Raw genomic sequence first — 27674 nt, 5'->3', positions numbered from 1 at the left:
AGTCCCTAGACTCGCTGAGTCATGATTTTCGAGACTTCCGAGGCGCCATCTCCTCCAAACTTGCCATGCTGAAAGAAGAACTGTGCAAGTTAGCACGGCAGCTCGACCATCAAGAAGCTTTCATTGATGAAGGAGAGCCGTATAACCGTAGAAACTGCTTCCTAATCCATGGAGTCTCCGAGGAACCGCGGGAGAATATTTATGAAAAAGTGAGGGAAACCTTCCGAACGAAGTTGAACGTGGACTTAACGATGGAGAGCTTTGACTGGTGCCACAGGATTGGGCGGCCTCAGCACTCAGCAGCTGACGAAGTATCTACAGGCAGGCACCCTATAATGTTAAATTTACCCGTTACCACGAACGTGACCGAGTGTGGAAGGCGAAGCGGCTCCTGAAGGGCACAAAGGTACTCATTACCGAGTCCCTCACCAAAACCCATAAGTGCATATTAAACCTTGCTAGAGATCACTTCGGGCCATCCCGCGTCTGGACCCAAGACGGACGCATCGTGATTCACCTTTCCAATGGGGCAAAAAGGTCAGTCACCACTGTCGCGGTACTGGACAGCATAAAAAATCTGCGAGATAACAGTGGCAATTGAAATGAAACAGCACAGCTCGATAGTGCATCTGCTTGTTATTCATAAGTGTTTGTAAGTGTATTATGTGTGTGTGTTAGTGTTAGTCAGTGTAAGCATTTATCAGGATGTCGAGGTAAGTTGCATGATATTTCTGTTATACTATTTCGTTAACATTGTTATTCAGCTGATCCAGAGCCCTGTACCTGACACTGACCTTGGCAACATCCCCATCCTCTCACCCCATAACCTCTCACCACCGCTTGCTCCTCAAACAGCCATTATCTCCCTCTACCACCTGTTTGCAGTGCTGCCATGTCAACGCACTCTCCTTGGTAGCGCACTTCAACGCAATTCAAGCCATAATGGGGGAAAATAATATCCATATTTTTGGTATTAGCGAAACCTGGCTGACACCGAGCATACCCTCCGGTATGGTACAACTTGACCGGTATTCCCTCTTACATCATGATAGGTCCGGTGGCAGAAGAGGAGGTGGGGTGGCCTTGTACTGCAGAAACGACTTAAAAAGCCGGGTGATATGTGTATCTAACAATGCATAGCTAGGGCCAGAATTCATGTTTGTTGAAGTCATTATTAACCGACAGAAACTCCTTATAGTTATTGTATACAAGCCGCCCAAAATAACAAATATGACTGAATTCGAATTTCTCTTACTTGACCTACTGCCTAGTTACGAGCATATTATTGCCATAGGTGACTTCAACATTAACCTACTTACTAAAACGCACAAAACTAAACAATTTATTGACATGTTTTCTTCCTGTGATATATGACCATCCTCCATTTAGAGCCTACTAATCACACTTACACAGAAAACTACGAAACACACACGCTCATTGACCACATTGTGACAAATAACCCAAACAAAGTTAAAACTCACGGCCAGATTCCAGTCCCAGGCATCTCCACTCATGACCTTATCTACCTATCCTACTCCCTCCGAATGCCAAAATATAAACCTAAGTATGTTATTTTACAGAAACGCAAAAGGCGTTGATATGGACGAGTTAAGACATGACGCTTACAATCTACCCTGGACGATATAGACGCGAAAGTAGACAAGTTTTACTCCCTTGTAATCACTCTGTACGATAAACACGCCCCTAAGCGACAGATAAAAGTTACTCGCCCATCTTGTCCCTGGCTAAATAATGAAATTAAAAACATGATGGCTCATCGCAATGCACTTAACCGACGCTTTAAACGAACTCGTGACCAAAGTGACTTTGAAAATTATCGGGTCCTTAGAAATAGAATTAAACAGTTCGTTAGAAACCGTAAATTTACTTACTTGCAAAACATGACTGCAAACATGAATTCTGCCAGGCTGAGTGGCTCAGACAGTTAATTACATGTTATAAACCTCATTTTACAACATTACAACACCAGACTCAGAGCCAACAGACGGGCAGCAACCAAGTCTCCGACAAGATTATAATTTAATCATAAGACAGTTTTCCATTAACATCTTTATATTTTATCACTTTTCACATTTTTATGTTCCGAATTTTAATAACTGACTAAACTTTTAACTTCCACTTTTAATTTAGTTGTATTTTTGATGATTGTGTTTAGGCTGAAGATGCCCTTAATTGAGGGCGAAACATGTCCCATGTAACTAAGAATCTAATTATGTAACCACTATAAGTGAAAATATAAGTATTGAATAGGTGGAACAAATTAAAACACCTTTATTATTGTTGAACTGTCAGACGGTTAAGGCGCTGGCCTTCTGACCCCAACTTGGCAGGTTCGATCCTGGCTCAGTCCGGTGGTATTTGAAGGTGCTCAAATACGTCAGCCTCGTGTCGGTAGATTTACTGGCACGTAAAAGACCTCCTGCGGGACTAAAATTCTGGCACCTCGGCGTCTCCAAAAAGTGTAAAAGAGTAGTTAGTGGGACGTAAAACGAATAAAATTATAAAGAAAACATGAATTCTAGCAGTGCTTGGAACACGCTGCGTTCCCTAGGCATAGGGAAACCTCAGCAACAACCTCATGTGCCAGACATATCACTCGATAAGTTAAATGAGTTTTTTACTGAAGAAAGAACACCACCTAATGTATGAAAATCCCCAAACTCAGTACCCAACTCCGTTATGAACCCTTTACCTGACCAACAACATTTTACATTTCACCCTGTTACTGCTAATAAAGTTAAAAAGGTATTTGTATTCTATCAAATCAAAGGCCAGAGGAGTGGATGATATCCCTATAACTTTCTTACACAACATTATTGGTGCTGTTTTACCAATTATTACCCACATTTTTAACTACTGCCTTAAAAACGGAACCTTTCCTTCACTATGGAAACTAGCCAATGTTATCCCTGTGCCTAAGAAACCTGACCGCTCTCTACCATCCGACTACAGACTAATTTCTATCTTACCTGCGATTTCTAAAGCACGCAAGCGTCTGGTTCATGAGCAGGTGTTGGAATACTTAAACAACCATTCTCTCCTAGACCAACTGCAATCTGGCTTCAAGAAGGGACACAGCACAGCAACTGCCTGCTCAAAGTGACTGATGACATACGACACGCAATGGACCAAAGACTAGTGACAGTACTTACTCTCCTCAATTTCAGTAGCGCATTTGACACTATAAACATCCATACTCTAGTAAACAAGATGCAATCTTACTACTTCGATCAACAAACTATTAATTTCTTTTCATCGTACCTCAAAAATCGCACGCAATAAATTATAACACTTGATCAAACCTCTCACTGGCTGACCCGGAAGGAAGGCACGCCGCAGGGTAGTGTTTTAGGCCCATTGCTCTTTATTTTGTACATAAATGACATTTCATCTAATTTAAAGAATTGTAGCTACCGTCTTTACGCGGACGTCTTACAAATTTACTGTCACTGTAAGACCTCTGATTTGCCTCATGCCATAACAGGCATTAATGCTGACCTTCAGCGACTTAATAATTACTCCTTGAAAAATTCCCTCCTTCTTAACTCCTCCAAGGCACAAGCAGTCATTATTGGCTCTCAAAAATTGTTGGCCACACTACAGTACGAAACTATTCCTCCAGTTATACTGAATGGTATAGTTATTCCATTCAGCCAAACTGTGAGAAATCTTGGAGTGACAATGAACGAAACTTTAAATTGGTCTGAATATATTAAGACTGTGTGGAAAAAAATAAATTTTAGATACTCCATTCAGTTAAAAGAAACAGCGATATTTTACCTTGTAATGTGAGAGTCAAACTCGTACAAACGCTAGTGCTTCCCGTCCTCAACTACTGTGACGTCATTCTGGTAGACGCAACAAAAGAGCAGACTTCGAAACTTCAGCGAGCGCTTAATTGTTGCCTTAGGTTTATATACAGTCTGAGTTATGATACGCATGTCACCCCATACTATCACACTATTTCATGGCTGAAACCTGACAAACGACGAACGTATTACATACTGATACAGATATTCAGACTACTCTCTGAAGACAGACCACTATACATTTCTTCAGCTTAAGTATTTGTCCTCCTTTCACAGCAGTAATACCCGCTCTGGTTCCTCCCTTTCTATTCCTCTTTACTGATCCTCTATGTGCCAGGTTCTAAACTTTGGAATTCCCTGCCAGTCAGTGTCAGAAATTCCACCTCATTACCTAAATTTAAGACTGCTTGCCGAGACTACCTGCTAAATGCAGCTGACTAACTTGTATGACTGGAAGATCGAATGAATGTGAGTTAGAAAAGTGTAATGTATTTTTGTGTAGGTTATTATTTACTATATAATATTATGTACTCAAACTCTGCTCCCAATGATGTATCAGTGCAGTGGTTAAGTGTAAGAGAGGCCCAAGAGCCCTAACTTCGCCACCTACAAAGGCATAATACATAAATAAAAATAAATAATATATTTTTAAATTTCTAAAATGTCTTACCTTCAAATATTCGCATCGTAAAGTTTGACAAAGTGCATTACAAGTTTCAGGAATAATATAACTGAGAGCCTGTGGCGGTATTCTTGAAGGGTATTTCAAATCTTCATATGACCGACCCATGGCTAAATATCTCAAGGTAGTGGACAATCTCTCATGAGGAGTTATAGCTTGCATCATCAGAGTGTTCTTTTTCTTTATAAACGGTGTAACCAGTTATAGAAGGTGTAGATAAGTCTCTTCATCCAGTCTTAAATAATTGTGCCAATCTTTAGACCACACGCTGCATGTCTTCTTTTGCTTTTTCATTATGCACACTCAGACACACAGGCCCAACACCGCTAGTACGTCATCATCATCTGTCGATGACATGTTGCTTTGGTAAATGTCTGATGAGAACTGTTGATCGATGCAGTTATATGTACCATGTGGATGCTATAGGGCCTTCATTTTTACTGCGCAGTTCATCATTGCAGTTAAATCGCACAGTTATACAGTAACGTGTGTGGCTACTTTAACGGTATTTCTAAACACAGGAAACGATTCTTCTGAAAGCTAGAACACCCTCTTAGAACTGCCAAAACCGAGCTCGATAGCTGCAGTCGCTTAAGTGCGGCCAGTATCCAGTATTAGGGAGATAGTAGGTTCGAACCCCACTGTCGGCAGCCCTGAAAATGGTTTTCCGTGGTTTCCCATTTTCACTCCAGGCAAATGCTGGGGCTGTACCTTAATTAAGGCCATGGCTGCTTCCTTCCCACTCCTAGCCCTTTCCTGTCCATCCCATCATCGCCGTAAGACCTATCTGTGTCGGTGCGACGTAAAACAAGTAGCAAAAAAAAAAAAAAAGAAGAACTGCCAAAGCAAGGTCAGGCACACAATAAATTGTAGCCCCCTTTACTATAGGTTGTCACAAAAGTATGCACATCACTATAGGTTGCCACAAAATGATGTAAATCATAGAATTTTAAGCCAGTCAGTGTAATCGGCACTGGCAACTTCCGATTGGATTTTTAAAGGCCAACCTGATCGGCTTTGGTAATTTAAAGGGCAGTTGCTCGCTCTACTGCCTGGTTCCAAGAGGGTTAAGCCAGAGATATAAAAGTAACACAGATGGATTTACACTTCTCAGACTTTTCTCATCCTCAGATGCGTGTATTACCTCCTCTTGCACCAGTTACAGCATCTAACCTTTTCAGGCATGCTCATGATTAACACTGCAATGTCTTCTTGAGGAATCAGTTTTCATTCTTCCAGGGTGTCCGGATAATGCCAACAGACCCTTCTCCCCAGTTAGTGCCATAGGATTCAAATTGGGGCTTTGAGCAGGCCTAACCATAATAACATGAATTTTTGTTTCATCCAAGAACTTCTGCACACATCTCACAATGTTTGGGTGTGCATTGTCCTGCATTAGTGTGAAACCATCAGCAATAAATAGAAGGAAAGGCACAACATACTCCAGAAGTATTCCCTCCAAATACCAATGCACTGTAAGGCTCCCGTGCTCCATGAAGACCAAATCTGCCCATGCAGTCATTGATTCCTGCCCACACCATACAAGAACCACCCTGAAAAGGCATCCTAGGTAAGAATGTGCAAGGGACCTTTCCTCAGGCCTTCCTCAGACCCTTTCTCTAGGTGATCGCAGGCCAAATCGTGACTCATCAGTGAACATCGGTTACTCCCATTGTTATAATGTCAAGCCACGATGTTCCCTTGCAAAATGCAGAAGAGCTGCACGATGCTGTTTGGTGCATTTTGGACCTTTAGAGGGTCTTCTGGGTTGAGCATTGGCTTCTTCCAGTCTTCTTCAGACAGTTGCCTCACTAACAGTGACCTCTCGAACTTGGTGGAGTCAATTTCATGCTTCAACGGTGGTGTGTCAGTTACGGAGAACTTGAAGCCGTAAAAAGTGATCATCTCTTGTTCTTGGGCCTGACCCTGGTTTCCTTGTACAGCCTCCAGTTTCTCTGTACCTTTTTACGGTTCTGGAAATCGTTGAAGGTATAGATCTCAACACTTTTGCAGTGTGATGCGTGCTCGACCATCTTCCACCAAAGAATCAAGAATCTTTATTTGCCGTTGACCATATACAATTAAATAGGCTTCGTCAACTGATAATAATTTAGTACTTAATATTACTGAGGCTAAATGAACAATATACCTTTTATTAAAACTTAATACTAACATTATGCATTTCTAACAATTTAGAGGTATTATAAAATGGATTTTCTATTAACCAAGCAACAGCTTTAGCAGCATCTTCAGGATTTAATGGTATGTTTACTCCAGAAAACTGATTATAATAATGACAGAAAACCTTACAAATGCACGTGATTGAAAGGGGGTACAATACAACACTTGAAGAGCGGGAAAACATTATTGCCTCACTTCCAGTGATATGTTTTCCAGGTTGTGTGAGGGAAAAAAAATGAAGGCTAGTTCAGTAAACAATCCACACTTCATTGTTTGCCCACAAAACAAACCCAGCAACCTCCCCTGGCTAAAAATATAGGATAAAGTGCTAAACTTTGTTTAAAAAAGGGAAATTGCTCATAATTTCCTCAACAGTTATTACATGTTATGTTTTTCGTGCCAGTGAGTGTATAATTTCCCAGTACTGCGAGAAACTGGAGTGTTGAGGGTTGTACTATTCTTTGGAATGTGGCTTACAGGCATGGATGGTGTAGCATTGCCTTCACCACGTGTAAGCAGTGCACTTTTCATAGCTAAAGCACTTCCTTACTGACAGTGGAGTAGCAGTATTTCATCTAGGAAGGTCCAATATGACAACTATTTTCTTTTTCTTTTTTACTGTTCAGAAATTTGGTGGGGTTATATGGGAATCTTCTCGTTGAAGACTTTTCTTGAACCTGCTTGATGAAATATAGCTATCCACTTCATGATGTCAATAATAGGGAACTGTTTATCATTATTATAGCTGTCCACTTCATGATGTCAATAATAGGGAACAGTTTATCATTATTAGACCCATTCTTCGCAAGCTGTTCAAACGCCACTGCGTGGCTGCCTGCTACCACACGTAAAATTTACAAACTACACGTGACCTTCAAATTGCAGCTGTTAAACGGCGATCAAAATGCTTGGTTATTCTGCGCTAACAGTTAAAATGGTGTTATTGAACAGGTCACTTTCAAAATGGCCTCTGTGCAGATCGGGCGTATTATAGGATTTATTTTGGTTGAAGAAATTCGTAAAGAAACATTTCATGAAAAGAGATGTTAATGGACTCACCCTATGTTATCTAATGTCGTTTCAAGTGGACAATTTCATGCCACGTTTGGTAAACGTAGAATGTATCGAGACAAGTTTTTTCAGTTCTGTAGAATGTCAGTTTTGTGGGTGGTGATGATAATATTGCAAAACGTGATACAGTCATGAGGAAGAACATTATTCCAGCCTGTTACTTCCTCATGTAGATTGGCTCACGTTCCTACCACCAGCAGTTGCAAAGCTTCCGACCACCTATGGCTGTTTAAACTCCAGCAAAGCCCTCAGTGAAAATGCTCATGTAGACGAAAACTAAAGTTTCCATATTTGTACATTAGATAGGTGACGTTTGAAGGTGCGGTTTACCAGCTGCCTGACAGCGGTGCTTAAACGGCTTGTGTAGAAAGGGCCTTATATACATATTTCCAAAATTGGACTTGTTTATTTCATATGATAAACTCATAATTATTGGTTAAACGTCAACACGGAAATGAAGATCATAACTTATGATATGATAAACTCTGTACAATAATTTTGTTCAGATTATTTCGGAAGAACCATGAACAGAATTTATATTTTTGTTCTAGTTGTGCCAAATGCTCATATACTACAAAATGTAAGGAGCTGCTGAAACACCATGAAGCCAAACATGCAGGTACTTACAAATGCAATGAGTGCCAAAAACTCTTTACGAGGGAGATATATCTCAAGTACCACATTGCTAGTTTCCATGGTGAAATGCGTCTCTTTTCATGTGCACCGTGTGGATTGAAGTTCAAGTCAGAAACTGGAGTAAAGAGGCACATACGGTAAGCGGACTATGTTTTATTGATTATTCCTCTTCATATGCCACATAAAGAGAGATGAACAAGAGATTCATTGCCACATTTGCAATATACTCCTTTTGTGGTGGTGGGAAGGTTATTTTCTTTTGTGTTTTCATGTTTATCATGTCTCCTCTTTTTGTTGCTTCCTCTTCAAGTGCTGATCTGTCATTGTATTTATCCTATTATATGGTTCTTTATATGACTTGATGTATTATTTCTTTACTCCTTTCCATTACTTGTGTGATTGAAGGATATTTGTTTTCACCACCAGAAATGAGTGGCCCTTCTAATATCTTTTAAGTTTTGAATAGATCAGCATGCCTGGAAATAGCTTTTATTCTCATTATTTCTTCTCAGTCATGAAGGCCACACTGCCCCTTGGTATGCTCTGATTAAGTGGCGTAATGATTACAAGGAACTACTACTACTAAAATGTTTTCATTCCTTCGCTGAAGGGAGAGGCGGGCCTCTTAGACGGCAGTGCCGTCTCTCAGGCCGGGAGATTTGTTATGGTAAAGGAGATTCACGGAGAAAGTGAGGGGCTTGGCAGCCATGGCATATACTAGGAACTGTTCCGGCATTCACCTTAGTGCAGGAGAATGGAAAACCACGGAAAACCATTCTTGGGATAACCGATGATGCTTTTGCAAAGTCGATATAAACTGCATCTATAGAAAGCCCTTTATTCACGGAATCAGAAACATCCTGAATAAAGTTCATAAGATTAGTCATGGTAGAACCCTTGAGATAAAACCCGTGCTGAAATTCTGATACATATGATTTGATATGATTAAATATTCTATCATAGAGTAGGCCTCTGCCTGCTGTCATTTCTTGATGGATGCAGTACTTTTGCATCCATCTCTTGGCACAGGCCAGAGTAAAGTGTAGCTTCCACCGAAGTCCCAGTCAACATCCATGGCTGTGACAATATGGAAGTTGCTGGGGTATGGGTAGTGCTGAGTAATGACATTCGGAGCACGACTAGTGCATCTGAGTGTTATGAAAGGTGTTGCTCGTAGGGTCAGTCGTGCTGCAATAGTACTTTCTGACCCAGTGAGGAAAGCAATGGCAAACTACCTCACTCCTCATCTTGCCTAGTACGCCTCATTTTGGTGCTCCCATTGGTTTTTGGGGTTTCCTTATAACCGCATAATCTTTGGTGGTGCTATTTGAGGATCCAACCAGCCTCTGGGCTGATGACCTAACAGACAGACAGACAGACAGACAGACAGACAGACAGACAGACAGACAGACAGACAGACAGACAGACAGACAGACAGAGTAGGCCTATTTGTTCAATGAGCATCACTAGATCACATATTATTGAGATAGCTCTGTAGTTCTCAATTTTCAAACTATTACCAGATTTAAGGATTGGAGTTATTTTACTTATTTTCCAAATTTTGGGAAATACTTGCGTCTTTAAAATTAAATTATATATGGCACATAGTGGAACCATTTGCGCCTTTGCACATCTTTTAATAATTTAAGGAGATATGTAATCAAATTCCACCGTTTTAGTTGCCTTAAGTTTTGTTACTGCGTCTTTGTACTCATCTTCGTGTATAGGACCAATCTGTAAACTGTGAGCAGTAATCATTGATACTGACTCAGAGGCTATATATAAAAAAAGGCTGGTGAGCATAAACAGTTTGAAAATAACATGCAAACATGTTGGCTATTCCTTGTGCAGTTACCAAATGGTTTCCTCCATATATCATACACTGTTTGAACAAACTATTATTTAGTTTACTTTTTATGAAACCCCAAAACATTTTTGGATCCTTCTTTATATTATTCTGTGCCTGTAATATATACAATTTATATGCCCCTTCAATAAGTGCCTTAGACTGTTTTCTTAATTGTTGTACATGTGAGCACTGTATTCAAAATGCTTCATGTGCTTCCTGTGAGTCTCCTTTAATTTCAACATTTATATGTAATGTAAACCAACAAAAATACAATCTTTTATTATTCACTGTTTTTTAGCAACATACTGTACCTCGTATTTTGTGAAAAGGTTGCTAAGGACTTCATAAAAATAGCTTACTGTATTTTAAAAAATTTTTTTTTGCAAGTTGTTTTACGTCTCACCGACACAGATAGGTCCTACGGCGCGGATGGACAGGAAAGGGCTAGGAGTGGAAAGGAAGCATCCGTGGCCTTAATTAAGGTACAGCCCCAGCATTTGCCTGGTGTGAAAATGGGAAACCACAGAAAACCATTTTCAGAGCTGCCGACAGTGGGGTTTGAACCCACTATCTCCCGAATGCTGGATACTGGCCGCACTTAAGCGACTGCAGCTATCAAGCTCGGTACTGTATTAGTAGGGTCTTCACTCATTAGTAACTTATTCCAGTCATATTTTTGTAGATACTGACAGGTAATATTTTGACTCACCCAGTGTTAACAACCAGTTCAAAATATAAAGCAGGATGATTCGAATTTTCAGGTACAAGGGGGTAATATCTTCTGAATACATTAATATTTCCTACATAGTTGGACAGAACTAAATCACGTGTTTTACCATTGGCATTTTTTTATTTTATTAAACAAGCTCATATTGAATAAACCAATAAAATTAGCCAGAGCAAGGTATTTGGTCCACAGTTAAGTAAATTAAAGTTACTATCAGTGATCAAAGGTATGTTAAAATCACCCATTAATAACATTATAATGCCGTATGAATTTGATATTTTCAAGTATTGCAAAAAAATTATTATCCCTTTCAGACCTGAAAGAAAACTGGCGGTGTGAATTTTTGTTTGTACTTCAAAAACGGACTAAAATGCTCTTAAATACATATATTTTTAGTTTATTCTACAAAATAAAAATTAACATCTGAAAAAAAGCACCTGCACAATTCTGTGGCTTGGTTCTAAAAGGGCCAATGTCAAAAAACCTGTTTTCGAGCTATGAGCATTTGAAGTTTTGCTTATAGTTTTCCAATTATCAAATAAGTTAATATACCGGGCGAGTTGGCCGTGCGCGTAGAGGCGCGCTGCTGTGAGCTTGCATCCGGGAGACCGTGGGTTTGAGCGCCACTGTCGGCATCCCTGAAGATGGTTTTCCGTGGTTTCCCATTTTCACACCAGGCAAATGCTGGGGCTGTACCTTAATTAAGGCCACGGCCGCTTCCTTCCAACTCCTAGGCCTTTCCTATCCCATCGTCGCCATAAGACCTATCTGTGTCGGTGCGACGTAAAGCAACTAGCAAAAAAAAACAACCTTAATACTTTCTTTGTTTAAGTCACCTTATTACTCGCTGATTTTTTCTATCGTACTCATTAAAAATTGCCAGGTCTCTGATCTTTATTGGTAATCTAACATTATTGGCAAGGGCTTATTGAATTAAACGTTAACTGTTCGTTTAGTACTTAACAGAGACATTGGCCCTTTTAACATGTTGCGAGTTAGGATTAAACGCGCTTGTATCAGTTAATATCTCAGTTTCGTTAAAAAATGACATTGGCCCTTTTAGAACCAAGCCACAGAATTGTGCGTGTCAGGACTTCATTCACTACTTGCAAAAAATAAAAAATTCAACTCAGTACATGTGAATATGCACATGTACATGATCAAATGTTCTATTTTACAGTGTGGAACAATTTTAAACAATTAAAATCTTATACATTACATTTCTCATGTAGAGTACGAGTTTTGCTTTCACAGTCGTTTTTGTGACAGCACCCAGCACTCCTGCATGCATTGCCTGTAAGGAAACCTAGCCTGCACATATGTGCGTATCAACATTCTAAACCTCATGGTATTACGTACGATGTTGTAAGTTCACAATTTACGTTTGCTACACAATTTACACACTTCACCGATTATATTCTGATATTCAGTAAAGCTTCTAGATTAATATGAATGCAATAAATAAATACTTACCTTAGGGATTACTGCTTCCCGCCATCTTGTTAATGAACTGTATTTTTTAAACTCTTCTTCCTGCCCCCTGGTGGTCAAGTACTAAATAAAAACAGCTGAAGTACATACTACGTGTCCCGCACAAGCACTGCAGTCTGGTCTAGCGCCAAGAAAACATCAAATAAGCTCAGACATAAATAAAATGTGAACCCGCTCAATTGTTCGTACACGGTCTGAAAGGGTTATAAGTTTCTGGATCAGAGTTTGGTGGAACGTAAACAGTTATCAAGAGATATACCTTTTCACCTAAAATAAATTTAACACAGACACATTCGATGTTCTCTACATCGATTTCTACAACAGATTTAAAAGTATTAGCAACAGCCATCAAATCACTACCGCCCTTCTTATGAACACAATCCCGCCGAAAAACATTATATACCATGTCTCCGTCACTATGATCATGTCATGATTACTAGCAAGGACACTTGTGTATATGTCACTTATTTTGATGTTCAACCCTCTAACATTCTGGTAGTAAAAGACCATGGTCATCATATGCAGTGTATTACAAAAATGTCTTTTGTGTTGTAATGCTAAGTAATATACTTTTACATATTTCCAGGACTAAACATGAACCACCTGAAGAGTATCCATGTTATTTGTGTGACTACGTGGGAAACTGCACGAGTAGCTTGTATTGTCATTTTGAAAGACTGCATAAGAAACAGTTTAAGGTAGGTTATGATACTCTGCTGTTTCTGAGATACGTCTGGAAGTAATATTTAGAAAAGTATGTACACAATTGGTGATGAAGATTCAAACTTAGATATTCAGATGAATTCTCATAAATTTTGTATATCCAAAAATATGGAGTTGAAATGTTGGTTTGCTTGACTCTCAGATTTGAGTACCAATCAACTTAGAAATGTAATTAAGTACTACACCTTTTTAAAACAACAAGGACCATGACGTGACAGTAATTTTATATTTGCTGCAAATGAGACCAAGGACAGTGCATTATTATTATTATTATTATTATTATTATTATTATTATTATTATTATTATTATTATTATTGTTGTTGTTGTTGTTGTTGTTGTTGTTGCTCAGCCCCGTGGTGTAGGAGGCAACGTGTCCGCCTGTCCGGTGGCCCCGGGTTCAATTCCCATCCGGGTCAGGGGCTTTTAATTGTAAAGTGGTTAATATCCCTGGCCTGGGGACTGGGTGTTTATCTCGTCCTTAATGTTCCTTTCCTCTCATTCAACACTCTTCACTTCCTCCATGTACAAAATACACACAGGTTTCTCACATATGGTGCATGTAGAGGCAAAAGATCTTTCTAGGTTGATGCCCCGTACAAATAGCATTTAAAAAAACTTATTATTATTATTATTATTATTACTATTATTATGCCTTTATTTACATGGCGTGACTCAGGCTATAAATTCTGTTAATCTGCCAAACCATATCTTATAATGTACATACAGTTTAACATATATTACACATAACTTATTACACACAGATTATAATACTAAATACGACAGCAGATTGGAATGTAATGCACAATAATTTTTTTCTGCCCTGGTATTGCTGCTGGAATGGTGAAATTTCTCAACAATATAGTTTGAAGTCTGTGCTACAGAGGCCATTTTGTCTTCATATAGCTGTAGCAAGGCAAACCTGAACTACGAAACAAACATGGCGTGCATGTTACTGTCGTCCACGTGTGAAGAGCAGTGAAGTGTAGTTCGATTTTTGTGTGCCAAAGGGCATATACCAAGTGAAATTCACAGGGACATGCATGGCATGTATGGGGCCGACTGTCTGGACCGTAACATTGTCTCTAGGTGGTGTGCATTTTTCCAAGAGGGCCGTGTGAACCTTAGTAATTCGCCACACTCCAGGCGGCTGGTAACAGCTTCAGCTATGCAGAATATCTGCGCCATTGAGGCAGCAATTTTGAACGTCCGGCTTGTGCAACTGCGAACCTTATCGCAGACGTTCAACATATCCTATGGTGCGGTGTACAACATTGTTCATGACATGTTGAAATTTCGTAAAGTTAGTGCTTGCTGGATGCCTAAGAACCTGACAGACAGTGACAAGAGCCAGCGAATGATGACAAGCATGGATCACTTAATGCAGTACGCCACAGAAGGGCATGACTTTCTAAAAGGAATAGTCACTGGTGATGAGTCGTGGGCATACCACTACATGTCTGAAACCAAGCAGGCCTCTATGGAGTGGAAACATGCTGGTTCCCCAGTACGAAAAAAATTCAGAGTGACTCAATCTGATTGGAAAGTGCTTGTGACAGTGTTCTGGGACATGTTTGGTGAGTTATTGGTGGACTTTACTCAACATGGGGCCACTGTGAATGCTACAGCCTACATTTAAACTTTAGTAAATTTGCGTCGTGCCCTTCGTGACAAACGCCGCAGCATTAATTCTGACGGTGTCAAACTTCTTTATGACAATGCCCATCCCTGTGTTTGTAACTGTTCTGTTACCATACTGTAATGAGGGGTAGTTGGAGGCCGTGATAATAATAATAATAATAATAATAATAATAATAATAATAATAATAATAATAATAATAATAATAATAATAATAAGGTACACTCCGATGACAACTCAAGTAAAAATTATGAACAAAGCAGTGGTAGGAATAACTAGGAATACCAGGGAATACCAGGATTAAGGTTTGAATTCTATGTTGGAATCAAATGAGGAGCATAATAAATGTCTTGAACTGAGGAATTCGGGTTAGGCTCAGAAGCGGGATTGCCAAGGCAAGAGAAAAGAGCAGCGATTCCTTTGAGAACAAAATCTATTTAAAAAGAACAATACCAAAATTTACAAATTTACAAGGAATTTACTGATCTGTACAAATATTGTTGTTTGCCTACCATCGCACATACTTCAAATCAAAAGAATAAATAAGAAAAAGAGAAAAAGGAAGGGGGTGAGGGGGTGTAACAGAGATAAATACCTGCCTAAAGGCAAATAGGCAAACTAAGCTGATAATAGGCACGGCACTTTACACAATTTCAAACATCAAGCGAAGAAAAAAAAAAAGGACAAATGTTACTAGCGAAAAGATCTTCATAGGTGAGGTTCGTTGATTACACACATAGAAAGTATACACCTCAAGAAAAAAAAAAATAACATTAACAGAGAACTGCATCCATTGACAGTCTATCGGCATGTAGGATAATAATAGTAATGTCCACTAGGTTAGCGAGAGTTCCAATTATTAGACATGCTATTCAACGACAGTCTCACTTAACCTCGAATGGTGCAAAATGGATCAAAACCACAGTTCTTGCATAGTAATGAAGAGGACTCAGAAAGCAGTGGAAACCAAATATGCACACCTCAGAAAGCTTGAAATCTTATTTATCATGCGTAGACCGGTGAAAAAAGATAGTCTAAGATTGGAAATGACATGTTCCCCCATTAGTATTTAGATAAATCAAACTGCTCAACTGCCAGATTTTGAGGAGTAAATAAAAATGTTAGTCATACCTCACGTCCAAGTGCATGATACTGGAGCAGGAAGAAAAATTATGTACACAGCTTCGTAAGAAAGAATAAACACACTCCTCATTCCACCCTCTACACAGGCTGAAGTCCATCTCAGTTTGATGTGATCGAAGCTGCGATTATAGTGCGGACGGGGAGAGATAAGGGGAGAAGGGCTAACACTTTCTGGAAGAATTTTAAATATTACAAAACTGTGCCAGTTGAAACAGCTGTGCAATGTCACGTCATCAGGGTATCAGCTGAGAACAGAGAGTTAGTTGACGATCCACATGGATGTGAATAGCTGAAAAGATTAAGGTTATGTGCGTGCGGCGTATTTCCATTTCTCATAGATATTGGCGATGAGGTGAGTCTATTACATGTTGCTGCTCCTGTTCCTGAGAAACTCGCCAAATTTGGGTGGTAAGTGCTCTAGCATCCACCATACAGTCCAGACCTGGCACCATCAGATTTCCATCTGAAGAAATTCCTGGCCGGCCAGCACTTTGCGACAAATCTCGGAAGTGAAATCAGCAGTCCACAGATGGCTATATTCCAACCAATCGGACGTCTACAAGCAGGTCATATTGAAACTGGTACCACGATGGGAGAAATGTGTTGAGAAACTTGGTGGCTATATAGAAAAGCAGGTCTAAAATGTTAAGTTCATTTGTGATTTGTTTGATTTTGGTACATATTAAACATTTGGGGGAAAAAATGATTGTGCGTTACTTTCTGATCTGCCATTGTAAATTACTAATTACTAAACTTTACACCTAATTATAAAAACACATTAACGGAAAGAAAAAAAGAAATATATATTAAAACTGAGAATAAATAAAATTGTCCAAATGCATCATTAAAATCAAATTCAGTAAAACTTAATGAGACACAGAAGGAAATAACAAAATAGGAAAACAGAATTCATTTATTGACACTGAACTTGATCCGTCTAAGTACTGCTGCCAACATTTCTTTCTAAATACTTTTTTGGATAGCATGTCCTTTAGGTCATTGGGTAACAAATTCCATGTTCGAATTTTACTGACAACAAAATTATTATTGTAGAGGGATCTTTGATTTGGTATTTTAGGGTTAGATTAGCTACATCTCTGTTTGGGATGAAATTTTATTCCTGAAATTGTTGACTGTCCATTATCCGTATGAATAAATCTTTGATGTCATCAAATATACAACTCTCAGGCAGTTTCCATTGTTTATTCGAACAGCATACACCGAAGTAGCCAGACAAATTTTTTTCACCTGGGAAGTACAGTGTGGAGCAGTAACTGCTAAAGTCCCCCATATTGATGAAATTTATATCGGGTGTTTTATTTGAAAAAGTAGATTTGTATTGAATTTGTAAAGGCTGCCAACTTTGATAATGTATACACCAAACTTTCCCTTCTCTTCCCCTGATCAATGATTCTTTTCCGTGTTTCAACATCACCCTGCACTCCTGTGCCGTGGACGCTATGTCTTGCATAGCATTATGCGTACTATTTGAATGTGGCATGTGAAACCATAAAATTCTGTCATGTTGCACTTTTCCTGCAGCCATTCAGTGTCTTTCTCCTCATATGTGTTTTTTGAACAGTATCCTTTACAACAATTTGTGGTGAATGTTGTAAAACATTACAGTGGAACTCCAGAACACTATAATGACCTGCATCAGCATTGCAAGAAATAAAGTAGGTTGCAGATATTGTTTCCAGCACTGCAGTCAAAATGTATATTACTATAATTTCTGCACTGACAGGGAATAAGTGGCCAATAAAATGTAATTCAACATGGCCAGCATATTTACCATCCAGAGGTAACAAATTTTCATTCTCAGTTGAATTACTAATGGCCAGTCTATAAGATGGGTTATTCCCATGCAGTTTTACTTGTCTGACCTACCTGTAAATGTATTTCACGCTGATGTTCCTGAGTATTGTACAGGCAGTGTGATAAAGACTGAAATAAACACTGCTGGGGCTGTATCTTAAGGCCACGGCCGCTTCCTTCCCATTCCTAGGCCATTTCTATCCCATCGTCGCCATAAGTCCTATCAGTGTCAGTGCAACGTAAAGGAAAAAAAAAAGCGAAATAAACACGTGCCTTCAGCGACTATTGGGATAACCCGGCTTTCCTTTTTTGTAAAATTGTAATTAACACAATGACGAAGAATTGGAAATTAAGAACGTTATCTACCCTTCTACCACCATTTAAGACAATCAAATATTGACAAAATAATCACAACAAAGAGGAGAGAACAATTTGTAATAATGACAATGTACAACTAACGACTGCGTTGCTAATAATAATGGCATGTGGCCTCCGAAGAGGCCTGGTGCAGGTCTTTTGAGTTGACGCCGTATAGGTGACTTGCGTGTATATGAGGATGGGGCGCTGTCTGTGGTGATTTCTAATGATAAAGATGGCGCGCGCACAAACACACACACACACACACACCTAGTTCCCAAGCCATCAGAATTATCCAATGAAGGTTAAAAATCCCTGACCTGGTCAGGAATCGAACACAAGACTCCCTGGACCAAAAAGCCATCATGCCAACCATTTAGCCATGGAGCCGAACACTGCTTTGCTAACTCACAGCTAGGGAAAGTCAGAGAGCACCAGTGCAAACGTCTCTTTACACAGCAACACTGAAGCAGGCCGTAGACATAACATGGAACTGCTTTCTAAAGCCTGGAAGGAAAGAAATTGTATAGATCTAACAGATTCTATGGTTTTATATCTTCATTAATGTCTTTAGCTATGTGCTAGAATGTAACTGTAGGTAGTTCCGTTGTTGTCATCCACAAAATGAACTACAGTATTGCCATCTGTTGTCAGTTATTGGAACTAATTGCAGCTATGTCCGAATAATAAAAAATTCCTTTAAAGTGAATATGGCCTACTAGAAATTGAAAAACCTGGTGATGAGGAATGTATAAATATGTATCTTTAAAGTAAACAATATAGAAATCGGCCAAGTAGAAATTAGTGATGGATTGTAGATAAAAAGCATACTTGTCGTATTTGGGCAAGTACAATTATAGTATGTTCATTTCATGACATAAAATGCTGATTATGTTTGAAATAAAGAAAAACATAGTTTTGGCACATATACATGTAAGTGCCTTTCATCTAAATCACATTTCTTAAAAATCGGTGTTCCTTGCATTTTAAATATATAGATTTATACTATTTACACTATTTTGTTTACTGGCCTTTATATTGCATGTTTTATAACAATGTTAATGCACGATTTCATTAACATTGTGTAATACTTACATTTATATTTACAGTGCAATGATTGTGACTATCAAGGCACTACTGAAAGTGCACTGAAGAAACACGTGGAAATTGTTCATAATACAAAGGAGCGTCTGTTTCCATGCAAGCTTTGTTCATATCGAGGAGCAAAGCGCCGCCACTTGCTGGAACATGAGCGCAATGTGCACAATACTTCTATTAATTTGTGAGTACCTCTTTGCCTGTATATGTAAAATGTTTTGAGAGTATAATACATTCATTTTCTCAAGTTTGTAAGAAGTGACAATGTTTCTTCAAGATTTTAGTAAAACGTTTTAAGTAAACAATATTTATACTATAATAGTTTCAATTGAATGTGAATAACTGGTATACTTAGATCAGCCATTTTGACATTTATACAAGAAAATGTAATAGTTTTAATTGAATGTGAATACCTGTTATACTTAGATTACAACCAATTTGACACAATATACAAGATAATTGTGTTTAACCAAGTTTCTTAAAAATTGCATTAATTTGAAGCCTGCTAATGAAAAATCAATCATATAAGTTCTAGGTCAATATTCCTAATTAGCCTTAAGATGTTAGTGTGGCTGAAAATGCTCAGAAAATGAGCGAAACATGTACCATGTTTTAATAATTTAGCAATAAAATAAGGATGAGATCCTAATTTTGTAAGCTAGGTGAGTATTGAATGGATGGAATAATAAATTTATTGTTTTTCCTTTCAAAAATTGTGTATACGGTACAGAGACTTATGTACAGTAAAACCTCGTTAATTCAAAGTCGTTGGGACTCAAAAATCGTACTTCGAATTACGTGATTTTGAATTAACCACCAATTCGCAATTCAGAAGTACCAACCCTTGCCGCGTTACAAAATATTCTATTTCCCATTACTGCATGCAGTTATTGATGGTTATGAATTTCATGTTTTTGGTCCGTATTGAACTGAGAATAATATATAAGTAATAATAATAATAACGTAAATGTTTCCATCTTTTCAATACAATATATTCACAAAATTACAAAATTATACGGTACTAGTTTCGACCCATCTAGGGGTCATCATCAGCCGTATTGGAGCAAAGATCATTTGTGGCGAAATCCTAAGACAATATTATTTTAAAGAATAACAAGTGAAATGAGATGTTATGATAATAGTTAATAATACAAGGAATATACATACTAAGAGGTTTTTAACAAAGAATAAAGTATAAATGGGGTGTTGTAAAAATTATAATCATGGAAATCAGTAAGTTCTTGTATTGAAATGAAATATGGCTTAGGAAGAGGGCTTAAGGTGGGGCTGAAGGGTGCGGGAGAAAGTGTAAATGTCTTGGAAAAGTACCTTTGATTAAATTTAGGATTGAGTTTAGGTTGGCTGCATTATTGTTTCTGAGGAAAGTGATAAATAGATCGAAGAGTATGTTGGGTTTCTCTGAGATTTCATTGAGATTGTGACTGGCATTAAAGTATTGGTCTAGGTGTATGTAGTAATTTTCCATTATGTTCAGTAAAGGGCCCTTGTTTGCTAATACGAGGATGTCCATGTCTTGTTCAATATTGGTGAAATTATGGTTATAATCTTGCATGTGTTGGCCGATGGCTGAAAACTTGTTGTATTTTATTGCGTTAGTGTGCTCGTGGTATCTGATAATGAAGTTTCTCCCGGTTTGCCCGATGTAGGTTTTTTTACAGGTGGTACATTTGATCCTATAAACTCCTGATTTTAAAAAAACTGCTGGTCTTGTTGATGTGTGAAGTATTGTATAAAACATTCATGTTCTTATTGTTGGTTTTGAAGGCTATTTTAACGCCTTGTTTCTTAAAGATGTTGGTTAACTTGTAGATATCATTGTTGAACGTGAAGGTGGAAAATGTTAGAGGTTTGGTTATTTCTTTTTTGAGGGTAGTTTTTGGGCGATGTTTGTGTTTATTGATTATCCTTTCTATAAAATGATTGCTGAAGCCGTTGAATTTTGCAATTCCACGGATTGTGTTGAGTTCGTTTTTTAGATCTTTATTGGACATAGGTATGCTGAAGGCTCGGTGAACTAGGCTGTTGTATGTGGCTCGTTTGTGGGACTGGGGGTGCACTGAATCTTGGCGAATGGTGGAGGCTGTTTGAGTGGGTTTTCTGAAAATTTTATAACTGAAAGAATCTGAGTTTCTAGTGATGGTTAAATCTAGAAAGTTGATTTTTTGATTTGATTCGGATTCTAGTGTGAATTTGATATGAGGATCAATATTGTTGAGTCTTAAGAGGGTGGTGGGTGCGTTAATTGATTTCTCATTCATGATTACAAAGACATCGTCGACATATCTGGCCCACTCCCCACTGCTAAAGCTCTTCCCAAAATTCACAAAACCGGAATTCCCATCCGGCCAATTATCAGCTATAGACCGAGCCCCTTATACAGAATATCACAATTCATCCAATGTTTCTTAAGAAAAAATTGTCAATTCTTATCCAAAAAGTCTATTAAAAACACATCTGAGCTAGTAGAAAAACTAAACAAGTTCAATTTGCAACCGGATCACTCCATCCACTCTTTCGATATTGTAAACATGTACCCAAGCATACAAGTATCAAAATTAATTCCAATAATTATAAACAATTTAAACAAAAACAGCCACTTAAGCAAACTAGAGATACAAGACTTTATCACAATATTAAAACTTATCATCTACAATAACTTCTTCACTTTTGACAATGTCATATATCAACAAAATGGTTTGGCAATGGGGTCACCGGCCTCAGGTATCTTAGCAGAAATATACCTGGACTTCCTCGAATACACCAAAATTGACAACGAATTCGAAAACATTCTCTTTTGGCCAGATATGTCGACGATGTCTTTGTAATCATGAATGAGAAATCAATTAACGCACCCACCACCCTCTTAAGACTCAACAATATTGATCCTCATATCAAATTCACACTAGAATCCGAATCAAATAAAAAAATCAACTTTCTAGATTTAACCATCACTAGAAACTCAGATTCTTTCAGTTATAAAATTTTCAGAAAACACACTCAAACAGCCTCCACCATTCGCCAAGATTCAGTGCACCCCCAGTCCCACAAACGAGCCACATACAACAGCCTAGTTCACCGAGCCTTCAGCATACCTATGTCCAATAAAGATCTAAAAAACGAACTCAACACAATCCGTGGAATCGCAAAATTCAACGGCTTCAGCAAATATTTTATAGAAAGGATAATCAATAAACACAAACATCGCCCAAAAACTACCCTCAAAAAAGAAATAACCAAACCTCTAACATTTTCCACCTTCACGTTCAACAATGATATCTACAAGTTAACCAACATCTTTAAGAAACAAGGCGTTAAAATAGCCTTCAAAACCAACAATAAGTACATGAATGTTTTATACAATACTTCACACATCAACAAGACCAGCAGTTTTTTAAAATCAGGAGTTTATAGGATCAAATGTACCACCTGTAAAAAAACCTACATCGGGCAAACCGGGAGAAACTTCATTATCAGATACCACGAGCACACTAACGCAATAAAATACAACAAGTTTTCAGCCATCGGCCAACACATGCAAGATTATAACCATAATTTCACCAATATTGAACAAGACATGGACATCCTCGTATTAGCAAACAAGGGCCCTTTACTGAACATAATGGAAAATTACTACATACACCTAGACCAATACTTTAATGCCAGTCACAATCTCAATGAAATCTCAGAGAAACCCAACATACTCTTCGATCTATTTATCACTTTCCTCAGAAACAATAATGCAGCCAACCTAAACTCAATCCTAAATTTAATCAAAGGTACTTTTCCAAGACATTTACACTTTCTCCCGCACCCTTCAGCCCCACCTTAAGCCCTCTTCCTAAGCCATATTTCATTTCAATACAAGAACTTACTGATTTCCATGATTATAATTTTTACAACACCCCATTTATACTTTATTCTTTGTTAAAAACCTCTTAGTATGTATATTCCTTGTATTATTAACTATTATCATAACATCTCATTTCACTTGTTATTCTTTAAAATAATATTGTCTTAGGATTTCGCCACAAATGATCTTTGCTCCAATACGGCTGATGATGACCCCTAGATGGGTCGAAACTAGTACCGTATAATTTTGTAATTTTGTGAATATATTGTATTGAAAAGGTGGAAACATTTACGTTATTATTATTATTACTTATATATTGCATGCAGTTAACCTTGATTCACAGTTTATACCTTTAAAATGCCTTGAAAAAAGAACTATTTCCAAAATGTATCCCAGAAGGTGTATTTACAGTATTCAAGTAATGCACTCGGATATCTCACTGGCAAACATAACCTCATGCAACGAAAGAAAGAAAGAAAGAAAGAAAGAAAGAAAGAAAGAAAGAAAGAAAGAAAGAAAAAAAGCACGATTCAAAGACGAGGAGAAATCTATGCTGGCTCCCATGTGCAAGTGCTTTATTAATTGGATTACTATACTGTATGCATTTTAGATTCCTTGTATTTACAAAGGAAGTACCTGATGCCCTTAAAATCGAACTTTTCTATGACTCTATCCTTGTACGATTTCCCGCCATGGCACTTCTCTCGTACTTCAGAAATGTAAACACTTGCCGCGTCACAAAGTATTCTAACAGCCATTAATACATGCAATCACCTCGATTCACAGTTTAAACCTTTCAAATGCTATGGAAAAAACTATTTCCGAAATGTATCCAACAAGGTGCATTTACAATGTTCAAATAATGCACTTGGATAAATCACTGACAAACATAACCTCACGCAATGAAAGAAAAAAAAAAATCACACAGTTCAGAGACGAGGATAAATTATGCCGGTCCCCCTGTGCAAATGCATTATTTTTTGGATTTCTGTACTGTTTGCATTTTTAGATGCTTTGTACTGGCATGGAAAGTGCCCGACGCCCTTAAAACATTGTGGTTTATCGAACTTTCCTATGACGAGGGGATAAAGTTTCTCGCCTCCATCCCATGTGCATTGCAACGCAGTACTATGACCCATTTAAAACCATAAGACCGTTTGGGCTTGTATTAAAATAAACCAATGTAGTTTCACCGGCAATGACAATATTGTTCGGTGCCTATGAATTTATTATATGAGCTACGTTTTTTCGTCAACTGTCGGCATTGCCAGTGTTCGCGGATTCTGTTTTTGCGCACACTGCCTGTTGCGTGATATTACGGTGTTCCTTAAAGGGTTGAATACAAAACAATTCCGATTTCATTCAACTTAGCAATCATGAAGCGCACTGTAGACCCACCGAAGTGAGTGTAAGTGCGGAAAGCTACCCTTCCACGTTCTGGAACGCGCGTTATATTATGACGTGGAGCGAATGAATTTCGAGTTGAAATTACTTTGTAAAATACTATTGTTTTAAAATGTAAAGGCAGTTTCGAATTAAAAGTCTGAATTTCGGTAATGGGGCCGACATTGTACTTCGAATTACGAATTATCCGTATGTCGAATTAAACAATTTAAATAACATGCAAAACTGTATCTCATGTTTCCAGGAACGAGAGCTTCTTCGAGTTAGGCGGGATTTTGAATTAACCGATTTCGAATTATGGAGATTCTACTGCAATAACAAAGAAGTCCATGGTTCATCAACCACAAAATGTACATACCTAAATAGAATACCCCGCTCTTCCTGAATGTTTAGAACACTTCTATCCATTATTTTGATTACTTTTTTAAATACGAAATGATAAACTGAAGCAACAAAACTATTGTCAATCACCTGCTATCGGCAGAAAGGATGTGCGATTGTAGCGAATTCCATTAGACAATTGGAAGCAATTCACAAGCAGTGTCTACAGTCATGAAAAGAATACAGTAATAAAATGCAGATGCAGCAAGAACTTTGAACGAGTTATGCAGAGTTGACAGGCCAGAAATTGGGTTAAGTGTGCCATCAAATCGTTTCTGGTCTGTGGTACTTTATATCTGATATCCACAAAGAAAAATAAATCCTGTAGTTATCTATGGTGCGCGCACACACACACACACACACACACACTATTCTATTTGACCTCGTTTGAAGCCATCGATACCTCGATGTTCGAAAAACACGAAAACATGAAAACACGAAAAAACTATGTACGACAGGATGGCCAGTATATTTTAACATGGTAGCCAACATAGTTGCCTGCTGCCATTTCTTGATGGATACAGTACATTTGTATCCATCTCTTGGCACAGGCCAGAATAAAGTGTAGCTTTCACCGAAGTCCCAGTCTCATCCATAGCTGTGACAATATGGAAGCTGCTGGGGTATGGGTGGTGCTAAGTCATGACATTCAGAGCACGGCTAGTGCATCTGAGTGTTATGAAAGGTGTTGCTCATAGGGTCAGTCGTGCTGCAATAGCACTTTCTGACCCAGTGAGGAAAGCAATGGCAAACTACCTCACTCCTCGTCTTGCCTAGTACGCCTCATTTTGGTGCTGCCATTGGTTTTTGCGGTTTCCTTATAACCGCATAACCTTTGGTGGTGCTATTTGAGGATCCAACTAGCCTCTGGGCTGATGACCTAACAGACAGACAGACAGACAGCCAACATAGAAATTAGGTTCCAACAATAATGCATTTTAATATCTTCCTCGTTAGTGTCATTCTTTTCGAAATACAAGTCACTGGTGCGCTCCTTTAGTGCATTTTTGTAAGTTATCAAAATAAAATCTATTACTTCCATTGCATTCACAACATTTTCTGGGGCATAGCTGGTAGAGATGACACTGTCCAGAATCGATAAGGCTGTCATTGCATCTTTAGCTGGCGGGAATGTGGGAAAAGACTCTGTTTCTAATGTTTCTTCTGCTTGTGATTCCACTTCCGTGGGCTCACATGGGTCAATTGCATCTGTTACTTGTACTTGATTGTCAGTGTTTACAAAGTCTTCGAAAGTTTCTTCCAACTCCAAGTGCTGTTGTAAATCAGTTCAGTCCCCATTATCGGCATTGGCCGCGGCTGTTTGTTCTGTATCATTTGCAAAGAACCCGCACTTCCGGAAGTAGTTCTTTATAACAGAGGATGTTACGGTGTCCCAAGCCACAGCTACAGTCCGTATAGCATCCGTACATTCCACTTCCTGGTATCAGAGTAGAGGACATTTCTTGATACCTCTCTTACAAAAAACGTACAAGCCACTTCCGATGTGCACGTTTCACGCAATAAATAAACCCTTGATCCAATGGTTGCATGTGGCAGATAGTGTTTGCTGTGAATCGATAACCACTATTGCACCAGAGCCGAGGAGGGCACAGATCTCTCCTGCAATGCCATTCAGATGAGGTATCGATCTTCTCCGAGAGTGGTCTGGGTGGTGGGACCAGACCCATCTTGTCATGTTTTACAACTTCTGTGAACCCTTCTGTACACCCCTGTTGCACTGCAGACACACTCCGTCCCACAAGAGCAGCAATTTCCTGGATGGATGCATCACATTCTCTCACGCCAATAATGCACCCTATTTCTAACTCACTCATTTGATGGTACGGTTCTCGCATACATCTGCGAGGCATCCTGCACATCTGTTCAAGTCACACTGATGGATATTTTAAAGTTCCAGTCCATCATGCTTGTGAGCAGCGCATCGATCCAGAATAAGAAGAATATTGCGGTCTTTACACGCCATCTTTCTTTCCAAACAGAGCAACCGTTCATGGAACAAATGTCCTGTCATTCAAGCATTTTTAGAACATCTATAATCACACGCAAAATTCTTCACACCGTTAAAATAGTGGGGCGTTGCGAACTTGCCTATAACAAGAGGGCGTAATTTCTCACTGCCATCTGCATTATAGCAAAGTTTCACTGTCACTCTGTCCTTAAAAATTTTTCCACCATGACAAGCCTGTCCTGTGACAGTGAGAGTTCCCTCCGGTTAGGCATTAAAAAAGACAGCTGTCTTGTCCATATTGAACTCATCCTTGGGTGCACATTTCACTAAAATCAGTGCCACTCGCGGGATCATTAATACTTTCAGTCTGCACTTGCACTTTCGTCACTCACTGCCTGCCAAGTGATATTATGTCGTTCTTTGAATCTATGCAACCAGCCATTCAAACACTGGAAGTCCAGGGTGCGCTTCAATGTCGGTTCATTGGCCTTTTCTTTTATCAATGGACCATCCACCGGAATATTACACTTTCTTCATAAAAAACAGAACACCTTGAAAGACTAGAGATAGGAAGTTCATATTCACAGGACATGTTCATTAGTATGTTCTGCAGAAACGATTGGCATTTCAGTCATCTAGGTTCAGCATGTCTCCTGTTTACTAGTAGGCATTGGGTCCTCCATGGACACTGATAACTTGTTCCGTGCGCGATTGCATCGACGCGTATAAGGTGCGAATGGTGTCCTGGGATGCTGCATTCACCTGGTTCCACGGTGTCATCGTGGTTGCGGAGAGTCGCGATAGCAGAC

The 27674-nt window shown here is 38.7% G+C and overlaps 1 protein-coding gene across 1 annotated transcript in view; it reads left to right on the top strand.

Annotated features, from left to right (window-relative positions):
* The window catches only part of LOC137501507 (zinc finger protein 813-like), a 126372-nt gene that overhangs the window by 57367 nt on the left and 41331 nt on the right, over nt 1-27674 (top strand). Inside the window, exons 3-5 of the mRNA XM_068228565.1 lie at nt 8316-8537; nt 13054-13165; nt 19252-19424. Of these exons, the coding sequence (XP_068084666.1) occupies nt 8316-8537; nt 13054-13165; nt 19252-19424 (507 nt within the window). The remainder of the gene's footprint in view (nt 1-8315; nt 8538-13053; nt 13166-19251; nt 19425-27674) is intronic.

Source organism: Anabrus simplex, chromosome 7, assembly GCF_040414725.1.
Source record: "Anabrus simplex isolate iqAnaSimp1 chromosome 7, ASM4041472v1, whole genome shotgun sequence".
In the NCBI taxonomy this organism is placed as follows: domain Eukaryota; kingdom Metazoa; phylum Arthropoda; class Insecta; order Orthoptera; family Tettigoniidae; genus Anabrus; species Anabrus simplex.
The sequence above is the reverse complement of the archived record's forward strand: the minus strand, read 5'-3'. Positions and strand labels throughout refer to the sequence as shown.